The following is an 18,125-nucleotide window of genomic DNA, read 5'->3' on the forward strand; positions in this document are numbered from 1 at the left end:
ATTTTATAAATGTTGCTATTAGGATTAAAAACTTTACCTTTCAATTGCCAGATGACGCTAGTCACCTAATCCATACACGTCAGTTGCAATGTGGGGGTAATCTTTCATGGTTGGTCACTTCGAGTATGGAGCAGCAGGCCTACGTCTCTCCGATGAGACTCCAATAAGAGTCGAAAATCGTCGATTCAGAGTCCTGGACTGCGCTCCGTATTCTAAGTGAAAAATAAGATTGTTTTGCCTTCGCATTGCAATTGAATAAAAATGGTACACATTTTTATTTTAATTTTATATTATAAAATAACATTTTAAACTTAAATATGGTCAACATTTGGTTTTCATTAGTTAAATAATGATTGTTTTATGCTTTAGGATATAATATCATAATATTCCACCCTTAAAATCACCCTTGTTGGAGCTACATATAAAGAATTTATTTATCATAAAACAATGATTTCGGCTTGCATCGTTTTGCATTAAAATTTGGGATTAGGATCATCTCATCCTGTACTTCATACTTTATAGCATGCTCCAGGGCGTTGATTATTTTTAGGGGTGTAAACTACCCGTTATTGTCAAAAATTATATAAAAACATTGTAAACCTTAATATGCACCTTTTGTGTATTTGCTAATTTCTCTGTTCTAATAATATTATTCAGTATTAATAAAAAATATTCTATAAAAATGTATAATAAATATCTATTTTTGTTTAGGTTTGGTTTTGGATCCCAAAGTCGGATTCTACGACAACCTTATCCTCCTGATGGACTTCAACTCTCTATACCCCAGCATCATTCAGGAATACAACATCTGTTTTACCACATTACCAATAAGCGACAATGACGAAAACCTTTTCTTACCCGACAGCAACCTACCTCCAGGAGTTTTACCAACAGAGATCAGAAAACTAGTCGAAAGCCGGCGCCAAGTCAAAGGAATGATGAAAAAACCGGATATATCTCTTGATTTACGAATGCAGTACGACATTAGACAGATGGCTTTAAAGTTAACAGCCAATAGTATGTACGGATGTCTGGGATTTTCGAATTCTAGGTTCTATGCCAAAAATTTGGCTGCGCTGGTGACGCAGAAAGGTAGAGAGATATTGACGAATACTAGGGATATGATTGAGAAGATGAATTTTAATGTTGTTTACGGAGATACTGATAGTATTATGATTAACACCAATATTTTGGAATACGATCAGGTAACTTTGTTTGTTTCATTTAACATCCGCTTTAAAACTTGTAGTCTTTAAAACACTATATACAGGGTGTAACGAAAATACAGGTCATAAATTAAATCACATATTCTGAGACCAAAAATAGTTCGAATGAACCTAATTTACCTTAGTACAAATATGCACATAAAAAAAGTTACAGCCCTTTGAAGGTATAAAATGAAAATCGATTTTTTCGAATATATCGAAAACTATTAGAGATTTTTTATTGAAAATGGACATGTGGCATTCTTATGGCAGGAATATCTTAAAAAAGAATTATAGTGAAATTTGTGCACCCCATAAAAATTTTATGGGGGTTTTGTTCCCTTAAACCCCCCTAAACTTTTGTGGACGTTCCAATTAAATTATTATTGTGGTACCATTAGTTAAATTCAATATTTCTAAAACTTTTTTTCCTCTTAGTATTTTTTCGATAAGGCAGTTTTTATCGAGTTGCGGCTTCTTTTTTAATATGTTTACATAAAAATTTTATTGGGGTTTTGTTCCTTTAAACCCCCAAATGTTTGTGTATGTTCCAATTAAACTGTTACTGCGGTACCATTAGTTAAACACAGTGTTTTTAAAACTTTCTTGCCTCTTTGTATTTTTTCGAGAAGGCACTTTTTATCGAGATGTGACTTCTTTTTTAATATGGTTCAAAATATACCTAAAAACGTAAATCATAAATAAATTTTCATATTATTACCAAGTCTCCATAATCGTACTTAGCCATATACAAATATGTGGTGGATTTGACAAATATTCAAAATATCTCGATAAAAACTGTCTTTTCGAAAAAGTACTAAGAGGCAAAAAAGTTTTTAAAATAGTGTATTTAATTAATGGTACTACAATAATAATTAAATTGGAACGTACACAAAAGTTTGGGGGGGGGGGGTTTAAAGAACAAAACCCCCATAAAATTTTTATGGGGTGTCTAAATTTCACTATAATTTTTTCTTAAGATACTACTACCATAAGAATGCCACATGTCTATTTTCAATAAAAGATCTCTGATAGTTTTCGATATATTGGAAAAAATCGATTTTCATTTTGTAACTTCAAAGGGCTGTAACTTTTTTTTGTGCACATTTGTACTAAGGTAAGTTAGGTTCAATCAAACTATTTTTGATCCCAGAATATGTGATTAAATTTATGACCTGTATTTTTGTTACACCCTGTATAATATTTAATATGCTAAAACACTATAAAATATTAATATTATGGAAACCTGTAAAAGTTGACGACAAACTATCAGAACAAATAGAAATACAACGAGGGGTAAGGCAAGGATGCATACTTTCACCGCTGCTCTTTATCCTATATTCAGAAGAGATAGTTCAGAAAGCTCTAAGGGAAACATCAAGTGGAATTAAAGTCAACGGAGAACCCATAAATACCATCAGATACGATGATGATACACATCCATCAAGTTAGCAGAACAAAGTCAGCAGAACACAGTTATTCTTATACCATAATTAATTGTAAATTAAATGCAAATTTAATGTTCCAAGAAAAAATTTATTGCTCTTCTTCTTTAAAAGATATCACATGTTCTGCCAACTTGATAATGAAGCTAGCAGAACAGTAGTTCAAAAATTTGATAAATCATTTATAATTGAATGCCAAAGTATTTTCTGAATTAAATGTTCCAAGTTTAATGTTCCAATTTGCATGTTGCAAATTTAATGTTCCAACAAAAAATTTATTGCTCTTCTTTAAAAGTTATCGCATGTTTTGCTAACTTATTTGTTACATGCTCGGTCCATGATATCTTCAGGATTCTTCTATACACCCACAGTTCAAATGCTTCCAAATTTTTAGTAGTCGACGCGTTAAGTGTCCATGCTTCTATCCCGTAAAGCAGAGTCGAGAAAATATAACACCTTGCCAGCCTAACCAGCCTATATAGAGGATCTCCAGAAACTCTCCCGACAAACGAAGACTGGATATTCTTCAGATAATTGTTCTGCTAGCTTGAAATCAAGTTAGCAGAACATGCGATAACTTTTTAAAAAACAGAGCAATAAATTTTTTCTTGGAACATTAAATTTGCATTTAATTCGGAGAATACTCTGGCATTCAATTATAAATGATTCATCAAATTTTTGAACAACTGTTCTGCTAGCTTGATTATCAAGTTAGCAGAACATGCGATAACTTTTAAAGAAGAAGAGCAATAAATTTTTTCTTGGAACATTAAATTTGCATTTAATTCGGAGAATACTTTGGCATTCAATTATAAATGATTTATCAAATTTTTGAACTACTGTTCTGCTAGCTTGATTATTGATTATCAAGTTAGCATAACATGCGATAACTTTTAAAGAAGAAGAGCAATAAATTTTTCTTGGAACATTAAATTTGCATTTAATTCGGAGAATATTTTGGCATTCAATTATAAATGATTTATCAATTTTTAACTACTGTTCTGCTAGCTTGATTATCAAGTTAGCAGAACATGCGATAACTTTTAAAAGAAAAGAGCAATACATTTTTTCTTGGAACATTAAATTTGCATTTAATTTACACTTAATTATGGTAAAAGAATAACTGTGTTCTGCTAACTTGATGGACGTCGATGATACCTTAGTAATCGCAGAGTGGTTGAAGAATTGCAGGTTCTGATGAATAAGATTGTAGATACAGTACAACCTGCCATATCCGGACCTGTCATATCCGGACCTCTCCATATCCGGACGGTTCTGCGCCGTCCGGATCTACCGAAATCTACCGAGAAGGGCAGTCCTGCTGTTGGACAGCGCACTAAAAGAAGAACTAAAAGATGGCGAAATAATGTATTATAGAATCTATAAAACGTGTCTATCAATGAAAGTTATTGACGGCGTTGATTACTGGAATGTATGAAGGAGAAAACGTTTCAGAGACTGTAAAAGAATCCGGTCTTCATATCCGGATTTTTTCATATCCGGATTTTTTCATATCCGGATCGGCCTGTCGCCACATTGATCCTAATTTGGCAGGTTTGACTGTAGTAGCAAAGAGGCTGGACTTAAGAGACGTTATAGTCTAAGAGCTAGTGAACCCTCCGACTAACGGTCGTCCTGTAAGGCTAAAAAATTTTCTAGTGATAATTCATAGCACACCAAAGCTAAAAACCATGACCTGGCAGGCCTCAGCGGTGCACGTGTATCTACCAGGTGAACCGAAAAGTGCAAATTTAGTGGGTAAAATAAACTTTCTCCTGTAAGGTTTAAATTTAAGTATGTGTTTGAGTAAGTCATTTAGAAGAAATGTTTACAATGACAGGCGAGGGGAAAGATTAGGGGTTTTTCCTAAAATTATTCTTTTTGCATCGAACAAATTTTTTTAGGTTTTTTGAATCATTTCAAACAGAAAACGTCTTTAGTGATTTTTATCTTAAGTTAATAGTTTTTGTTATATGAGCGATGGAAAATTTTGAAAATTGAGAAATCAGCCATTTTTAATCCTAAATCGGACATTTATCTAAAAATTTCAATGTTGCCAAGGTACGTAGATATTCTTTAAACATTGATTGATGAAATCCCGAAGAGTTTTTTGCAATAAAATATCGAAAACCCCTTTGTTTTTTTTTAATTGCTAATCAAGCGTGTGCGATACTGTAGTATAAGGGTATAAGTGAGGATGTTTGAGTTTGCATAAATTCATTATCTCGAGAATGGGCAAATTTCAAGAGAAATCCTCAGACAGGTCGATTTTTATTTTTGAATTAGGACTTTTTGGCATATATATAATACTAGTGACGTCATCCATCTGGGCGTGATGACGTAATCGATGATTTTTTTTAAATAAGAGTAGGGGTTGTGTGATAGCTCATTTGAAAGGTTATTTAATTCTCTATTCAGTAATATAAACATTAACATAATTATTTATACAGGGTGTACAAAAAAATGTTTTCTTCTATTTGTCAAATTTAATCAAAGTTAATTTATTAAAAAAAATTTTTTGTACACCCTGTATAAATAATTATGTTAATGTTTATATTAGTGAATAGAAAATTCAATAACCTTTCAAATGAGCTATCACACAACCCCTACTCGCATTTAAAAAAATCATCGATTACGTCATCACGCTCAGATGGATGACGTCACTAGTATTATATATATGCCAAAAAGTCCTAATTTAAAAATAAAAATCGACCTGTCTGAGGATTTCTCTTGAAATTTGCCCATTCTCGAGATAATGAATTTATGCAAACTCAAACGTCCTCACTTATACTACAGTGTCGCACCTGATTGATTAGCAATTAAAAAACAAAGGGGTTTTCGATATTTTATTGCAAAAAAATCTTCGGGATTTCATCAATCAATGTTTAAAGAATATCTACGTATCTTGGCAACATTGAAATTTTTAGATAAATGTCCGATTTAGGGTTAAAAATGGCCGATTTCGCAATTTTCAAAATTTTCAATCGCTTATATATGTAACAAAAACTATTAACTTAAGAGAAAAATCACTAAAGACGTTTTCTGTTTGGAATGATTCAAAAAACCTAAAAAAATTTTTTTCGATGCAAAAAGAATAATTTTAGGAAAAACCCCTAATCTTTCCCCTCGTCTGGCAAGGTCTTATGCTCTTCAGAATCGCCTGTCATTGTACACATTTCTTCTGAATGACTTACTCAAACACATACTTAAATTTAAACCTTACAGGAGAAAGTTTATTTTACCCCCTAAATTTGCACTTTTCGATTCACCTGGTAGATACACGTGCACCACTGAGGCCTGCCAGGTCATGGTTTTTAGCCTTGGTGTGCTATGAATTATCACTAGAAAAATTTCTAGCCTTACAGGACGACCGTTAGTCGGAGGGTTCACTAGCTCTTAGACTATTATGGATTAGGGACGAACTCGTTCAAAAGGTGGACAGATTGCATACTTGGGAACAATCGTAACCGAAAACAATGATTATCACAGGAGATCAATTCACTTGTACGAAAAGCCCGGTCCACATTCAGTAATATGAAAAAAGTACTTTGCAGCAATGATCCGAGTCTGCAGCTCAAAGTATGAATACTGGTTATGGATTTACTGTGTTATTATATGGAATGGAAGCTTGGACGCTAAAAAGGATATACGTGACAGAATAGAAGCGTTTGAGATGTGGGCTTATAGAAGATTTTTAAAAATAAGTGGGGTCGATGATTACGAACATCGACGTTTTAAAAAGAATGAACAAGGAAAAGGAGATATTAAACAAAATTCATATACGAAAATTGCATTAAAATATTGAAAATTGGGTCATGTCATGAGAGGTGAGAGATATGCATTGCTGCAGATCATTTTACAGGGAAAGATGCGGGCTGAAGAAGCATAGACCGACGATGCTAAACCTAGCTAAATAATTTGAAGCAATGGAACAATTGAGACAACTCAGTTGAGCTGTTTAGAGTAGATGTATTAAAGGTGAAGATAGCCGTAATGATAGCGTATTCCCTCATCAATTTTTCTCCCATACTTTCTCGCCATGTTTTCAATGCGCATATTATCCGGAAGCTAGACTAAAATAGCAAAGGAAGAAAGAAGCAAAGGTAAGCAAACGAAAATCGGCTACAAGAAATTAATAGTAAATGGCAAAATCTGGATATGGGACGAGGAGAGAGAACAGCTGATAGAAAATTCAAAAAACTAATAAACGAAGAACAGCGGCTGAAATATGGTATTGACATGGCAAAAAAAGGAATAACGACTTTGGAAAATGAGGGAAAAAACGATACAAATAAAGAAAAACATGAGGAAATAATAAAAATTGGAACCTGGAATGTACGAAGTACGTACGAAGAGGGTGCCTTAAAAAATTTAGATAATATTATGGAGAATTACAAAGTAGACATCCTGGCCTTACAAGAAACAAAACAGTTGGGAACTGAAATAGTCAAAATAGGAAAAAGAACCTTTTTTAAGAGTGGCGGGACAAACAGATATTTTGGAGTTGGATTTATGGTGACAGAAAAAATAAGTAAATTAGTTATAGACTTCCAAGCAATATCAGATAGAATATGTTATTTAAGAATAAGAGGAAAGTACAGAAAAATTAGCATCATTAATGCACATGCCCCCACTGAAGAAAAAGACCTAGAAACCAAGACAGAGTTCTATGAGAAGCTAAGTAATTTGATGGATAAAATTCAGAAATATGACATAAAGATAATCGTAGGAGATATGAATGCCAAAATAGGAAGAGAAGAGATTTACAGAAGTATAACGGGTGGAAAAAGTTTGCATAAGGAATCAAATGAAAATGGGAAAAAATTAATTGAATTTGCAACAGAAAATAAAATGAAAATTGTAAGCACAAGATTTGACCATAAGGATATTCATAAGATAACTTGGATATCTCCAGATGGAAGGACAAAAAAACCAGATAGACCACGTATTAATAGAAAGTAAACATATCAGAGCAATTACCGATTCCAGAAGCTACAGAGGGGCAGATACCAATAGCGATCATATTCTAACGATAGCCAAACTTAAACAAGAGCTGCCAAGAAACCCAAGAACAGCAAAAGAAAGATTAACATACAAGATAGAATTACTTAAAGAAGAAAAAACGGCAAACAAATTTGTGGCAGAGATAAATAAAAGACTTCGTTACCCCACCGCAGAAGATATTGATGAAGAATGGAGGAATATACAGATAGCGATGACAGAAGCAACGGAACTATGTCTAGGAAAAGCACAAGCAGAGAAACGAAGAGACTGGTTTGACGAGGATTGTAAAATAGCATTGATACGTAGAAATAAAGCAAAAATAGAAAAAGACAAAAATAATACACAGGATACTACAGAAAAATATAAAATGGCAAGAAGAGAAGTAAAACAAATCTGCAGAAAAAAGAAAAGAGAACATCTTGACAAACAGTTGAAAACAATAGAAGAATCATACGTAAACAAGGAAATAAGAAATTTCTACCAAGAAGTAAAAAAATCTCGAGGAACTGCAAAGAGTAAAACAAGTTATTGTAGAGGTAAAGACGGTGTGCTTTTAGGAGAAACAACAGAAAAATTGAACAGATGGGCGGAGTATTTTGAAGAACTATTAAATGAAAATAAACAAGCAGAACCCCAGGAAATAAAACAACATGAACAGGATAACACAGAACAACAACGTGAAGAAGAACCTACACTACAAGAAGTAAAAGAAGCAATATTGAAGCAAAAAAATAACAAAAGCGCAGGAGAAAGCGGAATTCCGGCAGAGATTTTTAAAGTAGGAGGAGAAAAGCTGCAAGAAAAAATTTTCCGACTAATATTAACAGTCTGGCAAAAAGAGGAAATGCCGCAACAATGGAACAATGCACTCATCTGTCCAATCTACAAAAAAGGTGATGAAACAAGTTGCGAAAATTATAGAGGAATATCGCTATTAGAAGTGGCCTATAAAATACTTGCAAAAATCATCCGAAATAGATTGCAAAAGGAGGTAAATAAGATCATTGGAGAATACCAAGGAGGTTTTAGACCAGGAAGATCAACAACAGATCAAATATGTTTATTAAAACTAATACAGAACAACAGCTACGAACAAAATTTGGGACTACACATGTTGTTCATTGACTTTAAACAGGCTTACGACTCAGTAGACCGAGATATGCTATATGAAGCAATGAGATCCTTGGGTATTTCAGGAAAGCTGGTTAAATTAGTGAGAATGACGCTCAACAATACAAAAAACAGGATAACACTGGAAGGAAATTTTTCAAAACAATTCACAGTGAATAAAGGACTGAAACAGGGTGACCCTCTATCTACAGACTTATTTAACTTGGTACTAGAACACATAGTAAGAAGGATAAAAATTAATACAAGCGGTACCATATTTAACAACAGACAGCAGTTTATAGCTTACGCTGATGATCTAGTCATCCTAACAAGAACAAAGGAACATCTCCAAAAAATATTCCAAAAGTTCGAAGCGGAAGCAAAAAGGTATGGATTAAGAATCAACCAAGGAAAAACACAATACATGGTAATGAAAGGAGATATAAATAAAGAGGATAACTATATAAAAATGAAAGGAGAAGGAGATGAATATAAATTTAAGGAAGTAGCAGAATTCGAATACCTGGGAGTGACTGTAACCAGTACTGGAAGGGAAGAAAAAGAAATAGATAAAAGATTATTGAAGGGAAGTCGAGTTGTGGGTGCCTTAAACACGATATTAAAAGCAAAAAATGTATCAATAAACGCGAAAATCAGAATGTATGAAACGATAATACGGCCCACAGTGTTGTATGCGAGCGAAACGTGGGTAATGAATCAACAAGAGGAGAAGAAGATACAGATATGGGAAAGGAAGATCCTGAGAAAAATTTTTGGAGGTATACAGATAGCGGAGAAAACCTGGAGGAGACGAACAAATGAAGAAGTAATGAGGATGTATGGGAGACCAAAAATAACGACAAAAATACGAGCCCAAAGAGTTAGATGGCTGGGACATATTACTCGAATGCCAGAAACTAGAAACGTCAAACGAATATTGAATGACAGAGCATTGGGAAAAAGGAGACGAGGTCGACCAAGGAAGAGATGGTTAGAGGCTGCAGAGAGGGATTTGGAAGAAATCGGGGTGAAGGACTGGAGAAAGAGTGCAGAGGACCGAACAGAATGGAGAAATATTATCCAGAATTTAGAAGCCGTAGGCCTATAAGGCCTGTTAGCGCTGTTATATATATATTATCCGCATTAATTCTGTCTTGCTTCACATGTTTACCCTTCTTTGGTTTGATATTCTTCCTTTGATTTTTGCCATTACAAGAAAGTGATCAATTTTTTATTAACAAGAATTAAATGATAAATTAAATTAAAGTGATCAATTTTTTATTAATCTTTCATTACAAGAAGTTTTTCTTTCGAATATTTGTAATACGTTAATTAAAACCTTACACAGAGTGAAAAAAAAAAGAATGTGTGTGTACTTTGTACGCACGTAAGAAGTTATACTTCTGTTATATGATTTCAACGAAATTAATATACTTTAAACAGTTTATTTATATTTTATTTAAATATTAAACTAATTTTAATACTTACTACTTCTCAAAAAATTTTATTAAAACAGTGCCAAAAATTAAAATAATAAAAGAATAAAACACACACAAACAAACACATTGAAAAATGCCACGCATGATTCCTGAACAATGTAGGAAAAATTTTTAACTAAATACGTATTTTCTGAAAAAAAAAATTAAATAATAAACTTACAATCATAAAATGTATAAAAAAAAAATAAAAAAATAGAAGTTTCCATTGGGGTTCGAACCCGCTTATCAGCGCAGTTAGTATTGAAATTCATTCACCTTAAACTTTTACCCACGCAGACCATGTGTCATCATGTGCGAAGTTCAACTACCTAGCTAAACGGATTAAACTTTTGACGGTTCTGAATTTAACCAAATTATTTTGATTTTGAATTGAAATTATTTAGAATTGAAAGAAATATTAGAATACAACAAAACATAGAGTAAGAAAACAATATATTAGGTGAATATTGATAGAAATTTTGATGGTAATCAAATTATGTAAATCAAAGCATTACATACTATTTTAGTAGGTTCTTTTTAAATTTTCCAAATAGGTAGGTTCTACCTATGAAATTTTTTATTAGGATACTGAAACGTTTACAATTATTACGTACCTGTCGCTTTTAAAAACTATTTAAAAAGTCACTACAATATTATAAACTTGCATTTTTCTCTGCCATCACAACAATAAAAACTAATATACACAACATTAATTTGTTTATCCAAAATTTCCATATTGAACAATTATTGACAGATGATTTTAACACCCAATCAGATCCCGTATAACGTTTATACCATACTGTCTGCATGCGCGCAGAATTATGAACTTTTACTCTCAATAGCGCCTAAAGAAGTATAACTTCAAAAAACTGCTACGCTTCATTTGAACCCCGGTTAATTTATAGTTTTTAACATTTAAAATTATTTGGCATTTATATGACTTTAATATATTTTTGCAGGTATTTAAAATTGGTGTCAAAATTAAACAAGAAGTAAACAAATTATATAAACAAGTCGAACTCGACATAGATGGTGTGTTTAAGTACTTACTGCTTTTAAAAAAGAAGAAGTACGCTGCAGTAACATTGAATAAAGACAAAAACGGGAAATTGGTGGCCGTCAAAGAGTATAAAGGTTTGGATATTGTTCGAAGAGATTGGTCCCAAATATCTTCCGAAGCTGGAAAATATATATTGAATCAAATTTTGAGTGACCAATCCGCCGATGAAAGAATAGAGCATATCCGTGAATATCTAAGAAAAATTCGTGAACATTTAACTGAGGGTAAGGTGTACTACTTTAAGTAATCGTATATTAAATACATAATCTTGCATAATTGTAAATCAATAGTACGACTTTACTAACGGTCTGATTCCAGTGAAGATTTCTAATTATTTTCAGATCTTAGTTGCTAATTCCTGTTTTTTAGTATTTGCATCACCTTGGCGTGCTGTACTCGATCAAACGCTTTCTCGTAATCAACTATACATGCGTATACGTCGCAGTTGACGTTGTAACGGGTAGTTCTTCTAAGGACGACAGTTTAAAACAAACAAAATAAAATATAACTCCGTCTTCTGCAAAGGAAAAACAATATTAAACTTTCTTACAGTTATCCGATGATAATAGCAACATTAAAATAATACGATAAACAGTATATTTATATACAATAACAATCTCGCTACGTTAAATCAACATAGTCCTTTATTCCGATCCGGAGATCATTCCTCGCTACTACCGCACACTGCGATAACGGTCATGGCAAGACTCCACGTCACTACTGTGGCGTCCGCCTAGGCATAGTCCCACCTCACATACGGTGCATCTATTGCCAAGCCAGCTAATGTTCGTTCAATACGCGAGCAGCAGCTGTTGAGCCATGGTTAGTTCAATTCGCTAGCCATGACTGATTTTATCATTCTCCTGGCTCGCCTTAAATATGCTCTCGATGCCCTCTCCTTCGGTTTCCCCCAGCGATGCAATACGCCAACGCTGACACTCCTTCGGTCGCCTCGGGTAAAGCAGCTCATCGCTTGGCGAGGTATCATATCGTTACAACGTCTCTGTATCTCTGGAACAAGACTTATAATATAATGAAAACGAAGTCTCTTTTGTACCAACAGCATTTATGAAACCAAAATGGTTTGAGGGAAATTTGACTTTCACACAGTTTGTAAATTCTCTTATGGATGATCTTTAAGAACAGTTTTCGGAGATTACTCATGATGCTTATTAGGCCATTAAAATGTTACATTTTTTGTCAATTTTCATTTTTAATTTTATTTCTTTAATGTGTAGGGGGGATCAGTAAAAGCTTAAGTTTAAGTTTTTGGGGTCGCCACCCTTGTCCCCCGATCGCCATCTTGGAAATGGGGTGCAAAGGGGTTTCGCGCTATATCTCATAAACTGCAAACCCTACGGAAAATCTAATTAAACATAAAATGTAGCAAATTAAATTTTCTACAATATTGTTTCTATTACTTTCTATCGTGAAGTGACCAACAAAAAAGATGTAAACAAAAATAACTACAAATTTTTTAACAAGTTTCCTTTTGGAGGTTATAACTTTTTTTCAGTTCATTTTAAAATAAAATAACAGTATATCAATTTTGTAGAGGGTTTTTCAGTGAACAATTTCCACTATAAGGTTGTTTAATTCTATTTATTTATATAGGTTTTACAGCGCTCCAAACTTGACCAGATGCTCGAATGCTCATAGGAATACAATAAAAACAAAACGTTAGGCTTACTTTTCTATCTATATTTATTTCCTATTCATACAATTTATTATGATTTAACATTTCTATGCTATTATTAATCTATTTTTGACCTTTCTCCCCACTATAAAACTTATAACCCTAAGCATTTATAGAAAAAGTCCAAGAAGTTGTTTGAGGACAAATTCGCCCGTCCAGAAGAAGAATGACGCAACCGCAAAATGCAAAATTCTTAAGAAGAGCGAAAAACGATTTTTGATATCAAAGTCATAAAGTATGATCAAAATTAGCCATCCACCACACCGTGAATAGGATCTCGAGATATAAGCGTTTTTTGGGGTGTGCCGCTTGTCTATGAAGTAACATAACTTTTTTCCTATTGTATATTTTGACTTAAAATTTTCCAAAACACTTCTTCATATTTTATTGTTGTTGGTTAAAATTATAAATTAAAAAGTTTTTCACTCAACTTTTTTAAGTTTTTCACTCAACTTTTTTAAGTTTTTCACTCAACTTTAAACATGAAACTAACGGAATATGATGACAAAATGTTTAAAAATTAACAACTCCTTTTATAATGTGTTTAAACATTTTGGACAAATTTTATTGTTATCTACATACTTCAACGATAACACAGTAAAATTTTCAAAAGGAAATATTTTCAGCGACCAAAGATACAGCGAGGTAAATTTGAAAAATCATCAAAATTGATTTTTGGAATTTTTGTATAAAATTTGATTTTTGAACATGTTCCACCAACTTTAGGTAAAAATAAACTTCATATTCGGATTCAGCGACCTCAAAAACATAAAAAATGACCAAAATTAGTCATTTATCTTAAATTTGATTTTCGTGGTCGGCATAATGTAATTTTAATTAAAGTATTGTTTTTATTGTATTCCTAGGAGAATTACAGAATCTGGTGAAGTTTGGAGCGCTGTAAAACCTAGATAATAAATAAAATTAAACAAATTTATAGTGAAAATTGTTCATTGAAAAATCCTCTACAAAATCGCTATGATGTTATTTTATTGTGAAATGAACGGAAAAAAAGTTATAACCTCCAAAAGGAAACTTCTTACAAAATTGTCTCTTATTTTTGTTTATAACTTTTTTGTTGGTCACCTGACGATAAAAAGTAAAAGACGTAAAATTGTAGAAAATTTAATTTGCTACATTTTATGTGTAATTAAATTTTCTGTAGGGTTGCTAGTTTAGGAGATACAGCGCGAAATCCCTGTGCACCCCTTTTTCCAATATGGCGGCCGGGGGACAAGGGTGGCGACCCCAAAAACTTGAACTTAAGCTTCTACTGAACCCCCCTATACATTAAAAAAATAAAATTGACTCCTCTAAGAAATCCAAGGTAAATGTAACATTTCAATGGACTATATAGTACGGCACTTTTCACATTTCTTGACTGCTGGTTTTTTTGGAAGTGAAATAAATTCAGAGTTCTCCTTCTTCTTCTTAAAGTTCCCTCTCCTATCGGAGGTTGGATATCATAATGGCTATGGTCACTTTGTTGGCTACTGCTCTGAATAGTTGTAATGAACTACAGTTAAACCATTCTCTAAGGTTCCTCAGCCAGGAGATGCGTCTTCTTCCTATGCTTCTTCTTCCTTCGATCCTTCCTTGCATAATAATTCTCAGCAACTCATATTTTTCTCCTCTGGTAATGTGACCCAAATATTCCAGTTTTCTAGTTTTTATACTTTTCACAATTTCTAACTCCTTATTTAAACGTCGTAGCACTTCAACATTGGTAATCCTCAGAGTTCTCCAGAGTTGTATAATATGGTATTGAGTATCTTTGTTATTATTGCTATTGATTCGTTTTCCATTAGTTTAAGTAGTTCTGCTTGTATATTATCGGAGCCTGCTGCTTTATTTTATAGCTAGGTTATTGCAGAATAAACTTCCTGCTACAATATTCTTGGTCCTATTTACCTCCTCTTCTAGCTCAAAGGTGTTATCTCTTTGGTTTTCAAACAGTTTCTCCAGACATTCTCTCCTCGTTCTTATTTTACTCTGTTTGTCCAAGATGATGGTTCCATCAGAATCAGTTAGATTTTCTTTCTGTCTCCGTCTTAGTTCACCTGTGAGTTCTTTAACATTCCTGTATACATACATTGTGACTATTGTATTTTAACTGCAGGGTCTCACTTGCTCATTTAACGTGGTTGGAGCTCCCTTTTCCTAGTAAGGTCTTTAAGCATACGTATATTGCAGGGGTGGCCAAACTGCGGCTCGCGAGCTCTTTGAAGGATTACTTGTGGCTCTCGATTGTACCCGAGTTATTTTTCAATTTTGTATTAGATATGATTTAAAAAAATTATTATCGTTCCATAATATGTGTTTCAAAATGTGTTTCAATTTACTGACAACAAACATGAAAGACTTTGTAACGAATTCCATTTCCATCCAAGATAAGAATGATATGACACATCGAAAACTGCGCTAACGAACATTACATAAGAGTGGCGCAATGTAAAAGTCAGTAATCAACCGAATCCAGACCGATTTTTGTATAACTCTTGCTACATATGTAATTTGTAATTTGTATTAGGTACACATTTTGCATTTAAGTCATTTTACTCGACTTAGAAAAAATTTTTTACCATATTATACTAAAAAAACTTAACGAGCAGGTATATAAAAAAGCCGGAAGGAATATTGACCGAACTCCAAAATTGATTTGAAGACTTAAAATATGTTAAATCGTCTCTTCATTTTTTTCCGAATTCATTTGAAATGAACATAGTTCATAAGGTGAATTTTTTATTATTACCAATATATGACCCAATCAACATCTGGAGAATTCAAATTAATAGAGACGCAAGAAGATCAAGCTCGAAAATAAAACTATAAGTCGACGCCGAATACCGAATTTTGGAAATTTGTACCTGAATCCAAGAAGGTACCCTAAAAAAGAATGCTTGTCGAATTATTTCCATATTAGGAACAACGTACTTGTGTGGACCATTTTATTCCATTTTATAATTCGTGAAATCCTAACACCGATCAATATTACCTAACCAGCATCTAAAAGAATTATTGAGAAGTCACATATTAATCACCAAATTCTAAAGAATTATCAAAAGAAGGAAAACAAAAATGTAATTAAGTTTAAATATTTCGTAATTGTATTTCGGTTTTCAGTAAGTAAAAGTTCTGTTAAAAAAATTGTAAATACCTTCTATACATAGATACTTTTTGAATAAGTATTTTATTGCGGCTCGCGAAAAACTTCAACTTGTGAAAAGTGGCTCCGACTATTAAGAAGCTTGGCCACCCCTGGTATATTGTATGATTGTGATTTGTTGTTATGCACAGTTTGACACGGAATACTTCCACCAGTGGAACGTGGTTCGTCACCCAGTTTCCTGTAGGATAAGTCTCAACAGAATATTCACGTAATATAATATGCTGTTTCACAGCATACAGTATGGTGCAAATGAAAGGAATAAATTCGTTATTTCGTAAACCGGCGATTTCAAGGAAAATCCCGAAACAGGTCTATTTTTATTTTTAAATGATGATTTTTTAGCATATCTATCATACTATTGCCGTCATCGATGATTTTTAAACGAGAATAGCTCATTTGAAAAGTTATTTAATTCTATATTCAGTAATATTCGCTCCGCGCATGACTGACGCGACACCTAGCGTAGTCGCCTGAAATTTTTGGTGAACACAATTTGACGTTAACCTTTAACTACACGCGCTGGCGTGCTTTGTACGCCAGATATAAGGATTCTACTGGAAATATATTTAAAAATTTATTTTTTGACCTTGCTTATTTTTCTAACCTATCACTGGAATGTGCTTTACAATTTGGTTTTAGTTTCGTTATAATCGGCGTTCTGGAAAGATCGTAATTTACATTTTATTATTTGTTGTTTCCGGTGGTATACAATATAACCCAGGATTATATTACTATAAGTCGTAATATAAGTACATATATGAATTGTTTTTTAGTCATTATGGCAAAAAATATGTTTTTCTTTGTAAACAATACTTTTTCTCCTGTAAAAAATCACATTTAAAAAAATTTTTTATTAGTAATTTTATTTATCATGGAATCCAGTTATTCCATGATTCCAGTTATAAATTCCAATTGGCTTACTGAAAAGGAACTCCAAGTATTCACTGATGTCGAATAAGGTTTATAACAAACAACTAAGTGTATTTTTTCAAAACAAAATTAAACAAATCCGTTGTTTTTAAGTGTATTTTCTTGTGGCGTACAAAGTACGCCACGCGTGTAGTTATGTCATAACTTGATGCGCGGGTAGTTAAAGGTTAAACATATGATACACATATGACATATTTGATGTTAATGTAATATTTATTTTACCATATTTGATAAAATTTATTATACAAACAATAAGTTTGAGTGTCAAATAAACGTCAAATCGACGGCCAAAGTGCAGTACCTCGTATCATTATTTTGGTCAATTTTACAGAAATCGCGAAAAACTACATTTTCTCGCACATTGCGCTTAATTTGTAAGCAGAACTTAAAAAAATGATTTATTAACCTATTTTAATATAAATTTATTATCTTTTTACATCCATAACCCACGTCTGCTTGATCCGAGGTATTGCATTAAAACGGTAAACCTATACGAGGTACTGCACAGCTAAAGTTGACACATGAGAGTAGAAAAAAAAAGGCACAAGAAGAGTAACTTTAATAACATTTTATTATCAAAAATGGTAACTCATTTAAAAAACAAAACATTATTTTAAACATTATAACAAAATCTTATTTTTTAATATTAGGTATGTTGAATAAACTTATAATAACATTTATTATCAAAAATGGTAAAAAACAAAACAAACCTTATTTTTTATTAGGTAGGTTGAAAAAACTTATGAAAAACATAAAAAATTCATTTTGTGTAGAAAACTCCTACTATTCGTATTGCAAGCTTTCATAATACGCCCAACAATCTTTGGGAATAACCGGCTTTATTTCATTAAGATGATCAAACTTTTTTTTTATTTTTTGTAGTCTCTTGTATAACCGCGGAAACTCAACTCCAGCTAAACTTATCGCTTTTGGTCGTCGAGGAAGTACTTGAAATTCATCATTGAAATTGATCTTGAAATTGATTTCTCCCTTTGGCAAGTATTCCAGTACTCTTAGGTTTGTCACGA

The 18,125-nt window shown here is 32.7% G+C and overlaps 2 protein-coding genes across 5 annotated transcripts in view; one reads left to right on the forward strand and one right to left on the reverse strand.

Moving 5' to 3' along the window:
- The window catches only part of LOC126889442 (DNA polymerase alpha catalytic subunit), a 107,239-nt gene that overhangs the window by 64,290 nt on the left and 24,824 nt on the right, over positions 1 to 18,125 (forward strand). Inside the window, exons 10-11 of the mRNA XM_050657750.1 lie at positions 712 to 1,205; positions 11,202 to 11,526. Coding sequence (XP_050513707.1) covers positions 712 to 1,205; positions 11,202 to 11,526 — 819 coding nt within the window. The remainder of the gene's footprint in view (positions 1 to 711; positions 1,206 to 11,201; positions 11,527 to 18,125) is intronic.
- The window catches only part of LOC126889443 (putative fatty acyl-CoA reductase CG5065), a 268,588-nt gene that overhangs the window by 42,347 nt on the left and 208,116 nt on the right, over positions 1 to 18,125 (reverse strand). The gene's annotated exons all lie outside the window — the stretch shown is intronic.

Source organism: Diabrotica virgifera, chromosome 8 (genome assembly GCF_917563875.1).
Source record: "Diabrotica virgifera virgifera chromosome 8, PGI_DIABVI_V3a".
Classification (NCBI taxonomy): Eukaryota; Metazoa; Arthropoda; class Insecta; order Coleoptera; family Chrysomelidae; genus Diabrotica; species Diabrotica virgifera.